This window comes from Sus scrofa, chromosome 2 (assembly GCF_054392235.1).
Source record: "Sus scrofa isolate SSC_HxYL_T2T_F1_AM1 chromosome 2, Sscrofa_HxYL_maternal_Yorkshire_Landrace_v2.0, whole genome shotgun sequence".
In the NCBI taxonomy this organism is placed as follows: domain Eukaryota; kingdom Metazoa; phylum Chordata; class Mammalia; order Artiodactyla; family Suidae; genus Sus; species Sus scrofa.
In genome coordinates this window covers 79,831,965-79,846,232 of record NC_139384.1, presented here as the reverse complement: position 1 = coordinate 79,846,232, position 14,268 = coordinate 79,831,965, and the positions used below count along the sequence as shown (strand labels likewise).

The 14,268-nt window shown below is 52.5% G+C and overlaps 1 protein-coding gene across 5 annotated transcripts in view; it reads right to left on the bottom strand.

Annotated features, from left to right (window-relative positions):
- Positions 1 to 1,410: 1,410 nt before the first annotated feature.
- The window catches only part of SLC44A2 (solute carrier family 44 member 2), a 34,156-nt gene continuing 21,298 nt past the window's right edge, over positions 1,411 to 14,268 (bottom strand). For 2 of the 5 annotated variants that reach the window (NM_001444876.1, NM_001444877.1), the window contains 20 exon segments: positions 1,411 to 2,720; positions 3,612 to 3,696; positions 5,019 to 5,107; positions 5,282 to 5,352; positions 5,444 to 5,517; positions 5,623 to 5,726; positions 6,374 to 6,468; positions 6,554 to 6,816; positions 7,663 to 7,747; positions 7,921 to 8,013; positions 8,094 to 8,193; positions 8,291 to 8,422; positions 11,645 to 11,757; positions 11,852 to 11,935; positions 12,059 to 12,182; positions 12,270 to 12,330; positions 12,670 to 12,780; positions 12,981 to 13,065; positions 13,966 to 14,050; positions 14,170 to 14,243. In NM_001444876.1, the coding sequence (NP_001431805.1) occupies positions 2,614 to 2,720; positions 3,612 to 3,696; positions 5,019 to 5,107; positions 5,282 to 5,352; positions 5,444 to 5,517; positions 5,623 to 5,726; positions 6,374 to 6,468; positions 6,554 to 6,816; positions 7,663 to 7,747; positions 7,921 to 8,013; positions 8,094 to 8,193; positions 8,291 to 8,422; positions 11,645 to 11,757; positions 11,852 to 11,935; positions 12,059 to 12,182; positions 12,270 to 12,330; positions 12,670 to 12,780; positions 12,981 to 13,065; positions 13,966 to 14,050; positions 14,170 to 14,243 (2,035 nt within the window). In that variant the 3' untranslated portion in view covers positions 1,411 to 2,613. 5 annotated transcript variants of the gene reach the window in all.

Sequence of the window (14,268 nt, the reverse complement as noted above, 5' to 3'; positions counted from 1 at the left end):
AACCAACTCAAAAGATGGGGTTTGGCGTTCCCCGGTGGATCAGGCTATGGCTCAGCTTGAAAATTGGGAACTTCTGCATGCCTTTAGATGCAGAAGGAAAAAAAAAAATGAGGTGAACAAGCAAACTCAGAGAATGGCTGTACAAGATATAGGGTGAGGTCTTTGGGGTCAAGACCTGAACTTCTCAGCCCCTTGTCTACTGGGCAACCTTCAGACACTTCGCCCAACTTCCCTACCTTAACTAATGAATGGGGAGAGTATACATGCAGATAAAAAGTACTCCAGGGGTTCCCGCTGTGGCACAACAGAATCCATGGTGCCTCTGCAGCTCTAGGATGAAGGTTTCAATTCCAGCCTAGCACAGTGGGTAAAGGATCCAGTGTTGCCACAGCTACAACATAGGTTGCAATCTGATCCCTGGCCCAGGAACTCCATATGCCTCGGGGTGGCTTAAAAAGAAAAAAAAAAAAAAAAAGTACTCCAAAAACTTTTAAGAAAAAATTCCAGGCAGAGCTTCTGTGCTTGCCTGCTTGTATCTCTCACAAGCGTCCTAATAAACCTATTTTTGCCTACCAATCACTTTGTCTCTCGCTGAATTCCTTCTGCACAGAGACACAAAGAACCTGAACCTCAGTGAATCCAGACACAGGGAAATTCTGTGAGAAGTAGCAGCTGCAGCTGCAAGACATGAAATTCCACCCTGGAAAATAAAATGAGTGCATTGCTGAGTCCAGAGTGAACATCAGAAACTTAGACACCTAAGCAGAATGCCCTGTATTCACACATGTATGATCATTGTGGCTTAACCATGAGCTCTCTACCTGCCTCCTGTTCTTTATGTAGCTGCCAAAAAGGGATGTGGATAATGATCACAATTTGCTGTATCCTCAGGTTATCTTTATAAACAAATATGCAAATATAAACCATCATTATGAGATTAAAAAAAAAAAAAAAATTCCAGGGACATTCCAGGATGTACAGGGTGAGAAAGGCAGTTAACACAGTGGGGCCATGAGACAAGTGATAGACAGCTGGCACCAGGGGGCAGTGGCGAGCCTCCAGGCAGCAGGGCGGGGCAGCTCTGCAGGTCCCAAGCCACTAGATTAGACTGTGATTGATGCCCAGGTGCCTGGCCCAGGCTGGAGACAAAGGGGGCCTGGGGCACGTGTCTAGGCTGTGTGCTGAGGCAGTGGGCAGGTCAGTGCTGCCCTCTGGAGTCTAGGCATCAGGAGAAACCTCAGCTGCCTGCATGGTGGAATACGGATAGAGACAGGCCAACAGACAGAGGGCTTCCTGCTCTCCCTCCTTCCCCTGGGGAAAGTTGCTAGGGTTCAGAGGATCCCGGGGCTTTTGAAGCTGGGGTTCCTCCTACCAGCCTCCCACTCCCCCGACAAACACTCCAGGCCCAGGCTCTGTACAATAGGCACTTTATTAGTGGTTGGAATGCAGTTACATGTAGGGCTGTGAGGACAGCACAGGGAAGGGGGTGGCAGGCACAGGAGAAAGAAACCCTAGGCTGGGGTTTCTCCCTCTCTGGGATCCCGGATCCAGGGCCTTGGGAGATGGCGAAGGGGGAACCAGGACACCAGTTCCCCTGAGTTCAACAAATTTGGCAAAAGGATCCTCAAGGTGAGGTGACTGGGCAGAAGGGCCCCCCCCCCATTTGCCCAGGGCATCTGGCCCTATTCCCACCCCCCTTTCATCTGAAATTGTCCCTTGGGTGGATTCAGTTCTTTTCTCTCTCACAAAGAGAGCTGTGTCAATAACTGGCAGAGAAAGGAGAGAAATTCGGCCCAACCCCACCAGCCAGCCTGCCAGGCAGCCGGTTTCCATTAAGCTGCTGCTAGCCACCTCCTCCCTCCTGCCCCACACCAGCCTGCTCCCAGGCAACCTCCCCTGACAGCTTCCCTCCCCCTTCTCCCATCAACACAGCCTACTACTGTCTCCCCTGCCAGGAAACACCCCAACCTGGGTGCGCACACTCCCACCCCAGCCACACCCAAGGAGTGGACACGAGAAAGCAGAAAAGCATTCCTTAGCAGACCCATCTCAGTCGTGAAGACGGACAGAAAAAAAGCTAACAGATCCTTTAATGCACATCCAGGTTAAAAAAATATTAACGAAGAAATGCCTGGAGTGGCCGGTGGCCAGTTGTTCAGCCCTGGAGAAGGGTCCTGGCATTCTGGCCGGAGCAGACACAAAGTGAATGGTGGTAGCCTTGCTGTGGTCACCGCTTCTGCATACACAGATGCTGTCCTGTCCTAAAAGGGGGACAGGCGATGGAGGACAGCCCACAGAGGCCGGGTTCTCTCGCCTGCCAGCCATCAAGAAGCCTCGCTGCGCTTCTCATCCGGGCCAGGGGAGGCTGGAAAGACTCACTGTGCAGTCTTGGGGGGCTGCCCTGTGAAAACAGACTGGCCCTTGGTATAGGGATGGGATGCCCCCAATCCTCCAGCTTCCCAGAAATGGGTGGTGACTGGATGATGTGGGGCTGGAAGAGGGTGGCAGTGATAGGACTTCAGGTCAGCCCGATGGGCTAGGGATTCTGACCCACAGCTGCCGAGCACCCACTGTGAGACTTTCAGGGAGGTGGGGGGGGCAGGGGCCGGGCCTTTAGGACTCAGCCGGCTTCCTGTTGGTCTTGTTCAAAAGCCTCTTGAGGGTGGGAGACATGAAGTAAGGCCTCTCCATCGAGCCATCGTTCCTCTCCAGGTCCTCCACTGCGGAGAGAGGCCCCAGAGCAGGTGGTATGAGGGAAGCCCAAGGGCAGGGGCCTTGTGGGGGGGGAGACAGGGAGGGGACAGGGCAGGCAGGCAGGGGCCACAGAGAAGCCTTAGAGGGTTAGGAAGCAAGACACACTGGGACTGGAGGGGATGGACTGTAGTGGGATGGGAACAAGACACACACACACACACACACACACACACACACACACACACACACACACACACACACACACACACGCTCCCCACTCCCAGGCCCAAAGCCCCGCATGCACCCCCAGTCTACAGGGAGGAAACGAGGAGGCCTGCCTGGCTCCCAAGCCAGCCTCCAGCTCTACTCCTCAACTTCGGCCCGCTTCCCCTCCTCCGCACTCCCCTTCAACAGGATGTCTCTCAGCTCGGGCGACATGAAGTAGGGTCGCTCCTGAGAGCCGTCATTCCTTTCCAGGTCCTCACCTGGGCTCCCCCCAGGAACCAGCAGGCGGGAAATGGGAGAGTCAGGAAGGGTGGGGGAAAGGAGGCAGGGAAGAACAGGGAAGCCAGCAGGCATGAGGAGAGGAAGAGAAAAGAGAGAAAACAAACACAAACAGACAGATGGAGAGACCAGAGTTAGTGGCAGCCACAGATCCCCCCGCCCCCCCCCAACAAAGCCAGAAACTCCAAAGCTGAGGGCCCAGGGGCAGAGCGTCCCAGCTGCAGCCTGAACCAGGGGACAACAGAATGGAGCAGCTCTGAAACTCTGAGTGCAGGAGGGAGCCGAGGGGGTGCTGAGCCGGGGCCCCGGGGTGGGGGGTGCTGGGCAGGCAAATGTGCAGCCCCAGGGGAGGGAGATGGTCTGCCCAGAGTGGGGGAGGGAGTCGGGGTCCCGCCAAGTGAGGGGTCACTCACAGAAGCAGAGGAACAGCGTGTCCACACACATGCCGTAGACGCTGAAGAAGCCATGGGCAATCAGGTAGGAGCCAACGATTACCGTCTGGGCAAAGACAGATGAGCCATTTCCACTCCAGCTCTTACCTAGGGCAACCCACACCCACCACCACATCTCTCCCAGGCTGGGGTCATGCCATTTCCCTGCTGATGAGTCTCTGCTCTGAGGCCTCTGTACAATTCAACGCACATCCAGGGCAAGACAGGTTACTACCCACATCCCTACTAGACTGTCTGACTCACTCACTTATCACTATATTCCCAGCAATCTGGAGACTCGCAGGGCCGTGGGAGATACCTGATAAACACTGAGCAACTGAAGCGAGTGGACTTTAGAGATTAAATTAACTTGCCCAAAGTCACTCATCTTCAAACTAGCAAGGAGAGGAGGAAGATAAAGATCTAGGACACTGGGCCCCAAGGCCTGCCCTGATACTGCACGGCTCTTAGGGTGATGACATAACTCTGCCAAGGCCCTTATCGCCACCCCTCTCCACGTCACTCCCTCACACCAGCCAGAGTGATTGGCTCATTGTTCCTGGAATAGTCCTGCCTCAGCGCCTCCGTTCTTGTTCCCTCTGCCTGGATGTTGCCTGCATCTCCTTTAGACCTCAGATGTGACCCACCTCCACAGTGAAGCCCTCTGAACTCCCACACCTGCCCAAATCCTCCACCAGAAACAGTTGGTTCCCTGTAATTCTGCTCTGTGACACATATAAGTTTGCAATCATGCATCCACCCGCATCATTTTTTTTTTTTTTTTTAAAAACAAAGTGATACTGGAGTTCCTGCTGGGGTGCAACGGATCAGCAGCATCTCTGCAGCGCCAGGACACAGGTTTGATCCCCAGTCTGGCACAGTGGGTTAAAGGATCCAGTGTTGCTGCAGTTGTGGTGTAAGTTGCAACTGCGGCTTGGATCTGATCCCTGGCCCAGAAACTCCATAGGCCATGGGGTGGCCAAAAATTAAAAAACAAACAAAAAACCCCCAAAGTGATACTTTTTTTTTTTTTTTGGTTGTGTCTACAGCATGCAGAAGTTCCTAGGCCAGGGATTGAACCTGAGCCACACAGCCATACCAGCGACCTGAACCACAGCAGCGACAATGCCAGGTCCTTAACCTGCTGAGCCACCAGGGAACTCCTCACCCACATCATTATTGATTAACATCCTTTACTACTAAACTGTGAGGCCTTTAAAGGGAAGCCCTCCCACTTCATGCCTAGAACACAGTTGGTACTAAATAAGTGTTTGTGGCCTGAGTTAATCATCAATTCCCCACCTCCGACTCCCATGCACATCTGTCCAAAGGAGCCCAGGCAAGTCCCAACATCTTCTCCCCAACCTGTCTGTCACCAAAGGTTCGTACCAGTATAGGCACCCAGTAATAATTGAGGGGTGGTGCTGTGTCCTGCACGATCCTGATTCGGTGGGTGAAGAAGAAGAAAGCTAGGATCCCTGGAAAGAGGAAGGAAATCAAGATGGAGAAGGTTCTGGATAAAGAAGGGAGCACCCCCAAAAATACCCTAAGGAAGAGAACATATCACAGGAGATATGGGGGCCCAACAGCGGTTCTCAAGTGGCCCCCAACAGGCTCCCCACAACTGGGCAGGCTGGATGAGTAGCACTCACCCACGCTACCCACAATCAGAAGTTTGCCCAACAGGAAGAGGAAGTCGGTAACTTTGTCCAGGACAGCCACTCTGCAGGGGACAGTAAAGAGGCAGGCGTGAATGCTGGCTCAGGGCCACAGGGGAGGAGAGAGGAGGCCAGAAGAATGGTGTTTTCCCTGACCTGATGATGTTTCTCATGAGCAGGAAGAAGGCGTTTCTGGCCGAGGTGCAGAAGTTGGTGCCGTAGATGGCAATCTGGAGGGAAGTGGGAGGGATGGATCAGGCCCTTCGGGTGGGGCATGAGGGCTTCTCCACCCCACAGGATCTCGTGGGTTAGTTCCTGATCCCAAGCCTACTCACCATGATGTAGGCATTCCTGTTGAGGAATTTGATGAATTTCTCCAGGCACCAGAAGCAACATTTGAGACAGGTCATGAGGAATTTTGCAAACTTGTTCTCCGCAGCTGGTAGTGGAAGGGATGCAGAGGTGAGCGGAGACCCCACTTGCCCTGGTAGAACCCCACCCCCATCCCCCCAGTTACTCTCACTTGCCACAGTCTAGGACCCTTAGAGCCCACCTTCTCAAAGAGTTGGAGAGAGGAAATTTGGTCCAGGACCCCCGGGGTCCTGTCCCACACACTAGTAGGAACCGACCTGGGCCAGGATCCTCAGCCCCGCCCCCAAAGAGGCGCATTCAGCGCAACCCCAAGACAGGAATCCATGAGGAACTGCAATGCTACTCTTGCCCCGCCTCCCAGGCAGAAGCCAATCCTTGAGGCCTCCTTAGCCCCACCCCAAAGTACAACTAATCCCAGCCCAACCCTCTCTTGAGTAACCAATGGTGGCCCTGGCCTCTTGTTCCTGCCCTCTCAACAGTAAAAAACTCGGCCCAATGGGCTCTCCCAGTCACTCCTCCATCGCAGGAACCAATCACTCAAGCCTGGGAGGGGGGCCTCCTGTCGTCCCCCCCATATACCCCGCCCATGCAGAAACCAATCACTGTCCCTGTCACCTCAGCCCTACCCCCACACAAGAACCAATCCCAATCTGCCCCTTTGTCACCACCCTCCCTTCCCCAGTAGGAGCCATGCCAACCACCCCTGGACCATACCTTTCAGACGCTGATCCAAGTACTCAAGCATCACTCGGATGATCTGCACGATGGCCAGAAGAAGCGAGCCAAAGGCCAGCGAGCCTGTGTGATACCTTTGGGCCAAGGGGCTGGTCAGTGGCCAGGGTAGGCCTCTTCCACTCCATCTTACCCCTACCCCCTGCCCACCTGGGGCCCCACCTGAGCGCCCGTCCGAAGGCAGAGAAGAGCGGGAAGGCTGGCAGGTCATCTGGCTTCTTCAGAGCCCAGTAGTAGGAAGCGAAGGCCCCAGCTAGTGTGACCTGGCCCAGTGCCAGCACAAAGTTGGCCAGCCAGAAGAACATGAAGGCATTGAAGATCTGCAGGCCCAGCAGGGCCCGGTGGTAAGTAGACTCACCACCGTAGAAGGCGAACTGACAGTGGGCACCAGGGCACAGGTGGAATTCACTGGAGGAGGAGAAGTTCTGTGGGAGGGACACAGAGCCTAGTCACATCATAGGGGCTAGGGGTTCAGGTTGGGCTTTGGGCATCAGGTCTGGGTCAGGCAGACAACAGGGTTGGGCAGGTATCATGGGAATCAGAGTTAATCAAGGGGTTGGGGAGTTCCCATTGCGGCGCAGTGGAAACAAATTCGACTAAGAACCATGAGGTTGTGGGTTCAATCCCTGGCCTCGCTCAGTAGGTTAAGGATCCAGTGTTGCGGTGGGTTGTGGTATAGGTTGCAGACTTGGTTCGGATCTGATGTTGTGGTTGTGGCGTAGGCTGGCTGATTAGACCCCTAGCCTGGAAACCTCCATATGCCGTGGATGTAGCCTTAAAAAAGACAAAAAAAAAAAAAAGTTAATCAAGGGATTGGGGGTTTAGAATAGGGGCTTGCAAAAGGGGTTCCGGAAGCAAGGTTAGGGATCACTGACTCAATGGGCATCAGTGAAGTGAGACAGGTATTTGGGGAATCAATACAACAGCCAGGGGGACAGATCGCAAGTGGCAGAGATCAGTATAAGTACAACAGAGGGTAGGTTAGGGGCTTGTGAAAGGCAAGGTAGGGGTTCTAGAAGCAAGAGCTGGCTAACGCTGGGTTAAGAGAAAGGTGCTGGGAGTGGGGGACCCAGGAAATGAAGTCAAGGGAGAGAAAGGTGAGTGGTTCAACACTTGGGATGGGGGTGAGGGGAGCGGCTGCCGGGCTGGAGCTCTTCCCTTCCATGCCCCCCACATCCAGCACAGAGCATACAGCAGGTGCCAAATGTTTGTTCAATGGTCCCCAAGTGGGGCTGCTGGGAAACAGCTACCCACCACCTCTGGACACCCACCTCAGGGTTGCAGGTTTTCCCAACAGCTTGGCAGTCAGTGTCGCTAAAGATCTTATAGACGGCTTCATTGGAAGTAGACAGGAAGCTGGAGACTCGTTAAGGAAACCAAGGTCTGGAATTAGGGACCCCATGGGCTCCTGGAGAAGAATCCATCCCCTCACCAGGTTCTGGCCTTGCTCCCTGGCTGCAGGTCACCTCCAGGCACGTTTGGCACTTAGCCACTCCTGGGGTCAGAGATCCAGGTTTGATGGTGGATACATAGCAGTGCTAGCCCAGTAAGCGATGCAAAGGCACAGCAGGAGGAAAGTGACCAGTGGGTACAGCATGGAGCACATCACATATCCCACAGCCCTGAGAGAAAAAGAGAAAGACATCAAGGTCTGAGCAGCCCTGGGACCACTCCAGCCTGACCCCAGAACCCTGGCACCCACCTGCTGGCTTCTTTGATGAGTGCAATGGCGATGAGAATTCTCTTGCGTAGAAAGATGAGCAGCAAGATGATGATAACCTCAAGGATGCTCAGAATTATCACTGTGGGAGGCAGAGGGTGACCGAGTCTGCCATCTGCCTGGGCTCTCCACTCCCACCCAGGTGTCACCGGGGACAGGAGGGGGCAACTGGGACTCACTGAAGGCCATCCAGGTCTGCCGCAAATGCAGGTACACACGGAGATCTGTCTGGAAGCCAAGGTCCACCAGGGAGATGTCGGAGCCAGCCTCACCACGCAGTCGAGAGTATTCCATGTAGCAGTGAAATATTCCTGCACAGGGAACCACCGTGCTATGATGGATTGCAGCCCACCAGCTGCACCCCCAACACTGCAAAGCAGGTCCAACAATGCTCACTTAACAGAAATAAAAACCCAAGGCTGGGAGTTCCCTTGTGGTGCACCAGGTTAAAGATCCAGAGTTGTCACTGCAGTGGCTCAGGTCACTGCTGTGACACAGGTTCCATTCCTGGCCTGGCAATTTCCACATGCTGTGGACACACCAGAAAAACCCAAGGCAGAGAGGGGCTGCCGTCGCTTGCTGCTGCCTCAGGGGCTTTGTACTTGCTCTTCCTGCTGTCTGGTTCATTCTCTCCCCAGCTGGACCCCTCATAATCTCTAGTCTCTGCTCAGATGTCACCCTCTCATGAGACCTTCTAGAATCCCTTCCTCTATTTAGGATCATACCCTCTCATACTCCACTTTCTTTTATTTTTTTCTTTTTTGGCCACATCTGTGGCATGTGGAAGTTCCTAGGCCAGGGATCAAACCCATGCCACAGCAGCAACCTGAGCCATGGCAGTGGCAACATCAGCTCTTTACACTGTAGAGCCACCAGGGAACTCCACACTCCAATTTTTTGTCCTCCTTCACCACCTTGACAACCTAGAGCTTTTCTGGTTAGTGTCTTGTCCATCTTGCCCAGGAATATAATTGCCACGAGAGAAAAGATTTGTCATGTTTTATTCACTGCTGTAAGCCCAGGACCTAGAAAACTGCCCAGGATACAGCAGTCACTCAGTACATGATAAATGAATGAATGAATGAATGAATAGGTGTCAGGATACTGTGTGGCCTGAGGCTTTCCTGACCCCTTTGCCACCTTGTACCAATGAATCATGGGTGGGGAGGGAGGGCTTGGGACTAACATCCAGTGGGATAGCATTAGAGCATTTCGGCATTCTCCTTAGCTCTCTGTAGAGGAAAACAGTAAAGCAAAGATAAAGTACAAAAAAACTAGGAGTTCCCTGGTGGCCTAGTGGTTAAAGATTGTGCATTGTCACCACTGCGGCATGGGTTAGATCTCTGGCTTGGGAACTTCTGGATGCCCTAGGTGCCACCAAAAAAAAAAAAAAAAAAAAAAGAGCTAGTCTGAGTTCCTGTCGTGGTGCAGTGGAAATGAATCTGACTAGGAACCATGAGGTTGCAGGTTCGATCCCTGGCCTTGCTCAGTGGGTTAAGGATCTGGTGTTGCCATGAGCTGTGGTGTAGGTCAAAGACTTGGCTTGGATCCCACGTTGCTGTGGCTCTGGCATAGGCTGGAAGCTACAGCTCCGATTAGACCTCTAGCCTGGGAATCTCCATATGCCTCGGGTACGACCCTAAAAAACAAACAAACAAAAAAGCTAGTTGGAGCTCCTGTTGTGGCGCAGCGGAAATGAATCCGACTAGGAACCATGAGGTTGCAGGTTTGATCCCTGGCCTCGCTCAGTGGGTTAAGGATCTGGCGTTGCTGTGGCTGTGACGTAGGCCAGTGGCTACAGTTCCAATTCGACCCCTAGCTTGGGAACCTCCATATGCCTAAAAAGAAAGAAAGAAAAAGTCACTTAAACTGCCAGGACCCAGAAACCACTGTTACCATGACTATTTTAACATCTGTGTCCCCAGATTGGGTTGCAGATGCATCATCTTTCCTCCTGGAAAGTTGAAAAGAATAAACAGAATATGAAGTACTGCCTCTGGGTTCCACGGGCCTCAGATCTACAGGGCCCTCCTGCATCTCATCTGCACACTTTTTCTCATTAAACCTTCTAACTAGTAAATATTAATTATCCCCATTTTATAGAGGAGGAAATTGAGGCATGGGAGGTTGAGTCGCTTGCCCAAGGTCACAAAGCAAAGGCTTGGCAGAGGCGGCATGTGGACCCTGGGCTTTCTGGTACCAGAGAGCCTGTGTCCTTCATCACTGTGCTAAATGGTCTACTTGAGAATGCCTTTGTGTCAATGAAATGCAGATCCGCCCTGTTTCAATTTATTTTCTTTGTCTGTGCCCATAGTGCATGGAAGGTCCACACCACAGCAGTAACCAGAACCACATCAGTGACAATGCCGGATCCTTAACCCCCTGAGCCATGGAAGACTATGATTTAACCCCTCCCACACAGATGAGTCCTGAGATTGTTTTCAAGCATCTGCTTTCATAAGCAATGCTGAAATGAACATCTTCGCAAATATGCCAATTAAAAGATGGAGGATGTCTGGGAATTCCCTGGTGGCTCAGTGGGATGAGGATCTGGCATTTGTCACTACTGTACTATGACCAGTTCCATCTCTGGCTTGGGAACTTCCCCATGTCACAGGTGCTAAAAAAAAAAAGATGGAAGTTGTCTGATGGCTCAGATTTTTTATTTTATTTTTTTTTCATCTGTTCCCATGACATACAGAAATTCCTGAGCCAGGGATCGAATCCATGCCACAGCAGTGACAAGCTAGGTCCTTAACCCACTGTGCCACCAGGGAACTCCCAAGAGAAGATCTTTTTTTTTTTTCCTTTTTTTAGGGCTGCACTTGCGGCATATGGAGTTTCTCAGACTAGGGGTCCAATTGGAGCTACAGCTGCTGGCCTACACCACAGCCACAGCAATACAGGATCTGAGCTGCATCTGCAACACTCACCACAGCTCACAACAACATCAGATCCTTAAGCCATAGAGCGAAGCCAGGGACTGAACCTGCAACCTCATGGTTCCTAATCAGATTCATTTCCACTGCACCACAACAGGAACTCCCGAAGATCATTTTTTTTTTCCTTTTTACAGCTTCAGGCCTAGAGTGTTGCTGCAGACATAGCAACACTCTATCTGAGCCACAACTGTGACCTATAACAGTAGCCTATGGCAACTGAGATCCTTAACCCACATTCTCATGGATACTAGTTGGATTCTGTTTTTTCTTTCCTTTTTTCTTTTTTTACTGCTGCACCTGTGGCATGAGTATCACAGCAGTGTCAGATTCAAGCCTCGTCTTCGACCTACACCACAGCTCATGGCAACACCGGATCCATTAACCCACTGAGCGAGGCCAGGGATTGAACCTGCATCCTCATGGACACTAGTCAGATTCTTAACCCACTGAGCCACAGCAGGAACTCCCCGCCCATCCATTCTAAATGTAATAGTTTGCACAGAAGAGTCTTGATGGGCCACCAACAGCTCAAAGGGCATGAGCATTTTGCAGGCTGGGGGGAGAGGAGGATGCAGGGAGGAAGAGACGCACCGTAGCCCAGGACCAGAATCACCATGACGATCATCACCCAGACCATAATGCCAGCCAAGAAGCGGAGCAGGATGATGAACAGGAGGCTCAGGACCATGGCGATGACCAGGCCTCTGGGGGATTAAAATGGGGGCATGAGCAGACCCAATCCCCTTGCCAGTCTCAGCCAGGGCAGCCCGGGGAGGGGTACCATCTTTCTCAACTTACATGATAATCCAGTACCAGGAGACTGTGTAATCTTCGAATATCCGCATGGCCAGATGCCGGGCCTCCAGGATTCCGTTGGCTTTTCTGGGAGGAGGCAGACAGGGCTTAGGTCAGATTTCCCCCTCCCTAATTGGACCAGCCCCAGGGGATGCCCGGTCCCACCCAGGAAAATGTGATGCCAGCGTGGTGGTGGGTTATGGTCCTCACTTGGCGCCTTCCACCAGGTCGGTGATGTTTTTCCGAAAGCCATGGCCATCTTCGTAGCTGGTTTCGTTGCCCACCATGAGGACCCCTTTGTGGGCATGGATGGCTGGGAAACATCGTTGGACCACTGCAGGAAACAGGGGATGGGACCAGTCAGGCTGAGCCCCTGAAACCTCCCCAAGCCTCTTCTGAGCTCATGGGACCTCAGACTCACAGGGTTTGCTGGGGATGAGGACGGCCGGGCAGTCACCATCACGAAGCACCTCAGTCACAGCCTGTCAAGGGACAAGGAGAGGTTAATCCTGCCAGTCAGCACTCTGCCTGCCCCTGTTGGGCTATCCACTTACCTTATTTTATTTATTTATTTATTTTTAAAGGGCCGCACCGGTGGCATACAGAAGGTCCCAGACTAGGGTTTGAATCGGAGCTCCAGCTGCCAGCCTACACCACAGCCACAGCCACACCAGATCTGAGCCTTGTCTGTGACCCACACCACAGCTCACAGCAATGCTGGATCCTTAACCCACTGAGCGAAACCAGGGGTCAAACCCACATCCTCATGGATACTAGTGGGATTCGTTACCACTGAGTGACAATGGGAACTCCCCGCTTACCTTGTTCTGCTTGAAGCCAGGCACACAGAACTGCTTGTAGTACTCAAATTCCTGGGTTCCATGAGCTTTCAGGTAGGTGAGGTAACGGTTGGGGCATTTCTCCACGCAGATCTTGGCAGGGGTGGTGGTGACAGGAGGCAGTGGTTGGCTGGGTCCAGAACAGACACCTGATCCCCTTTCAGGACAGAGGTCCCACGCCCATCCCCTTATTCACCAGGGAGAGAGAAAGGGCTGGGAAAGAAGCTGCCACTAAAGGGGAAAAGGACTTGATGAGGAAGGGACAGAAAAGAGGCAGAGTGGGGACAAGTTACCTGTGGGGTGGGACACTGGAATTCCAGCAGGACTAGGGGGCTGGCACACTTCACAATGTTGAAATAAAACAAGTAGGATTTGTTCCTGGGGTTGGAGAAGGGAGATGGAAACTGTCAAGGCTTCTCTACCAGCCTATTTAGAATGTGTTAAAACGATAATAATAATAACAGCAGCAGCAACAACAACAATAATAACAGCAGCAGCAACTCCATGCCATGTGCTATTCTGAGCACTGGATATGTATTGGCTTGTCTAACCATCACAACAGCCCTATGAAGACAGGACTGGCATGATCCCCATTTCAGAGATGAGGAAAATGAGGCCCAGAGAGGTTGAGACACTCTCTTGCCATAGGCACAGCCAGGGACTGGAGCAGCCTAGACTGAACTTGATCTTTTACCTCACCTTCATCACCACCTGACGTCAGATCTGAGACTGTCTCCTCTCTGTCTCTCCCCTGATATATGGGCCACCAGAGGACAAGACTTTGAATGTATCATTTAGTGCTATGTCCCCAAGGCCTGGAACAGAGGCTGGGGATAATAGGAGTTGTTGTTTATTTTGTTTGTTTGTTTTTTTAAGGGCTACAGGTGTGGCATAGGGAGGGTCCTAAGCTAGGGGTCTAATTGGAGTTAACTGCCAGCCTACAGCACAGCCACAGAAATGAAGGATCTGAGCTACGTCTGGGCCCTATACCACACCTCATGGCAACGCTGGATCCTTAACCCACTGGGTGAAGCCAGGGATTGAACCTGCGTCTTCATGATTACTAGTCAGATCCTTTACCACTGAGCCACAACAGGAACTCCATTAGTCGGGTTCTTAACCCACTGAACCACAATAGCAACTCTAATGGGAGTTTTATAAGTACTTGTTGACTAGTGGGTGGATGGAGGTGAGAGAAGCCTAGAACCTTCTCCTCAGTGTTGATGAAGCTCTCCCACTCCCCCCCAGCCCCAGCAGGCTCTAAGAAACCAGACTCACGCATTTTTCGTGCCCTTCTGCCCGCAGAACTCGCCTCGGCTATCAGTGGGGTAGATCACCTTTCGAGGGTCTCCATGGGTCCAAGCTGCAGGGGGATCCAGGGAGGCTGAGGAGCTGCCACCCCTTAGCACCAGCCCCCTTGTGCCCCAGCTGTGGCTTGCCCTCTCACCCCGGGACCCTAATCCCATCCCTTCCTCTGCTCACCTATGATGCCCACAGCTACGTAGCCCACGATGGCCAGGAGGAGGAACACACAGCAAATGACATCTGTGCAGCCCCTAGGGATTGAAAGACCAGTGTGGG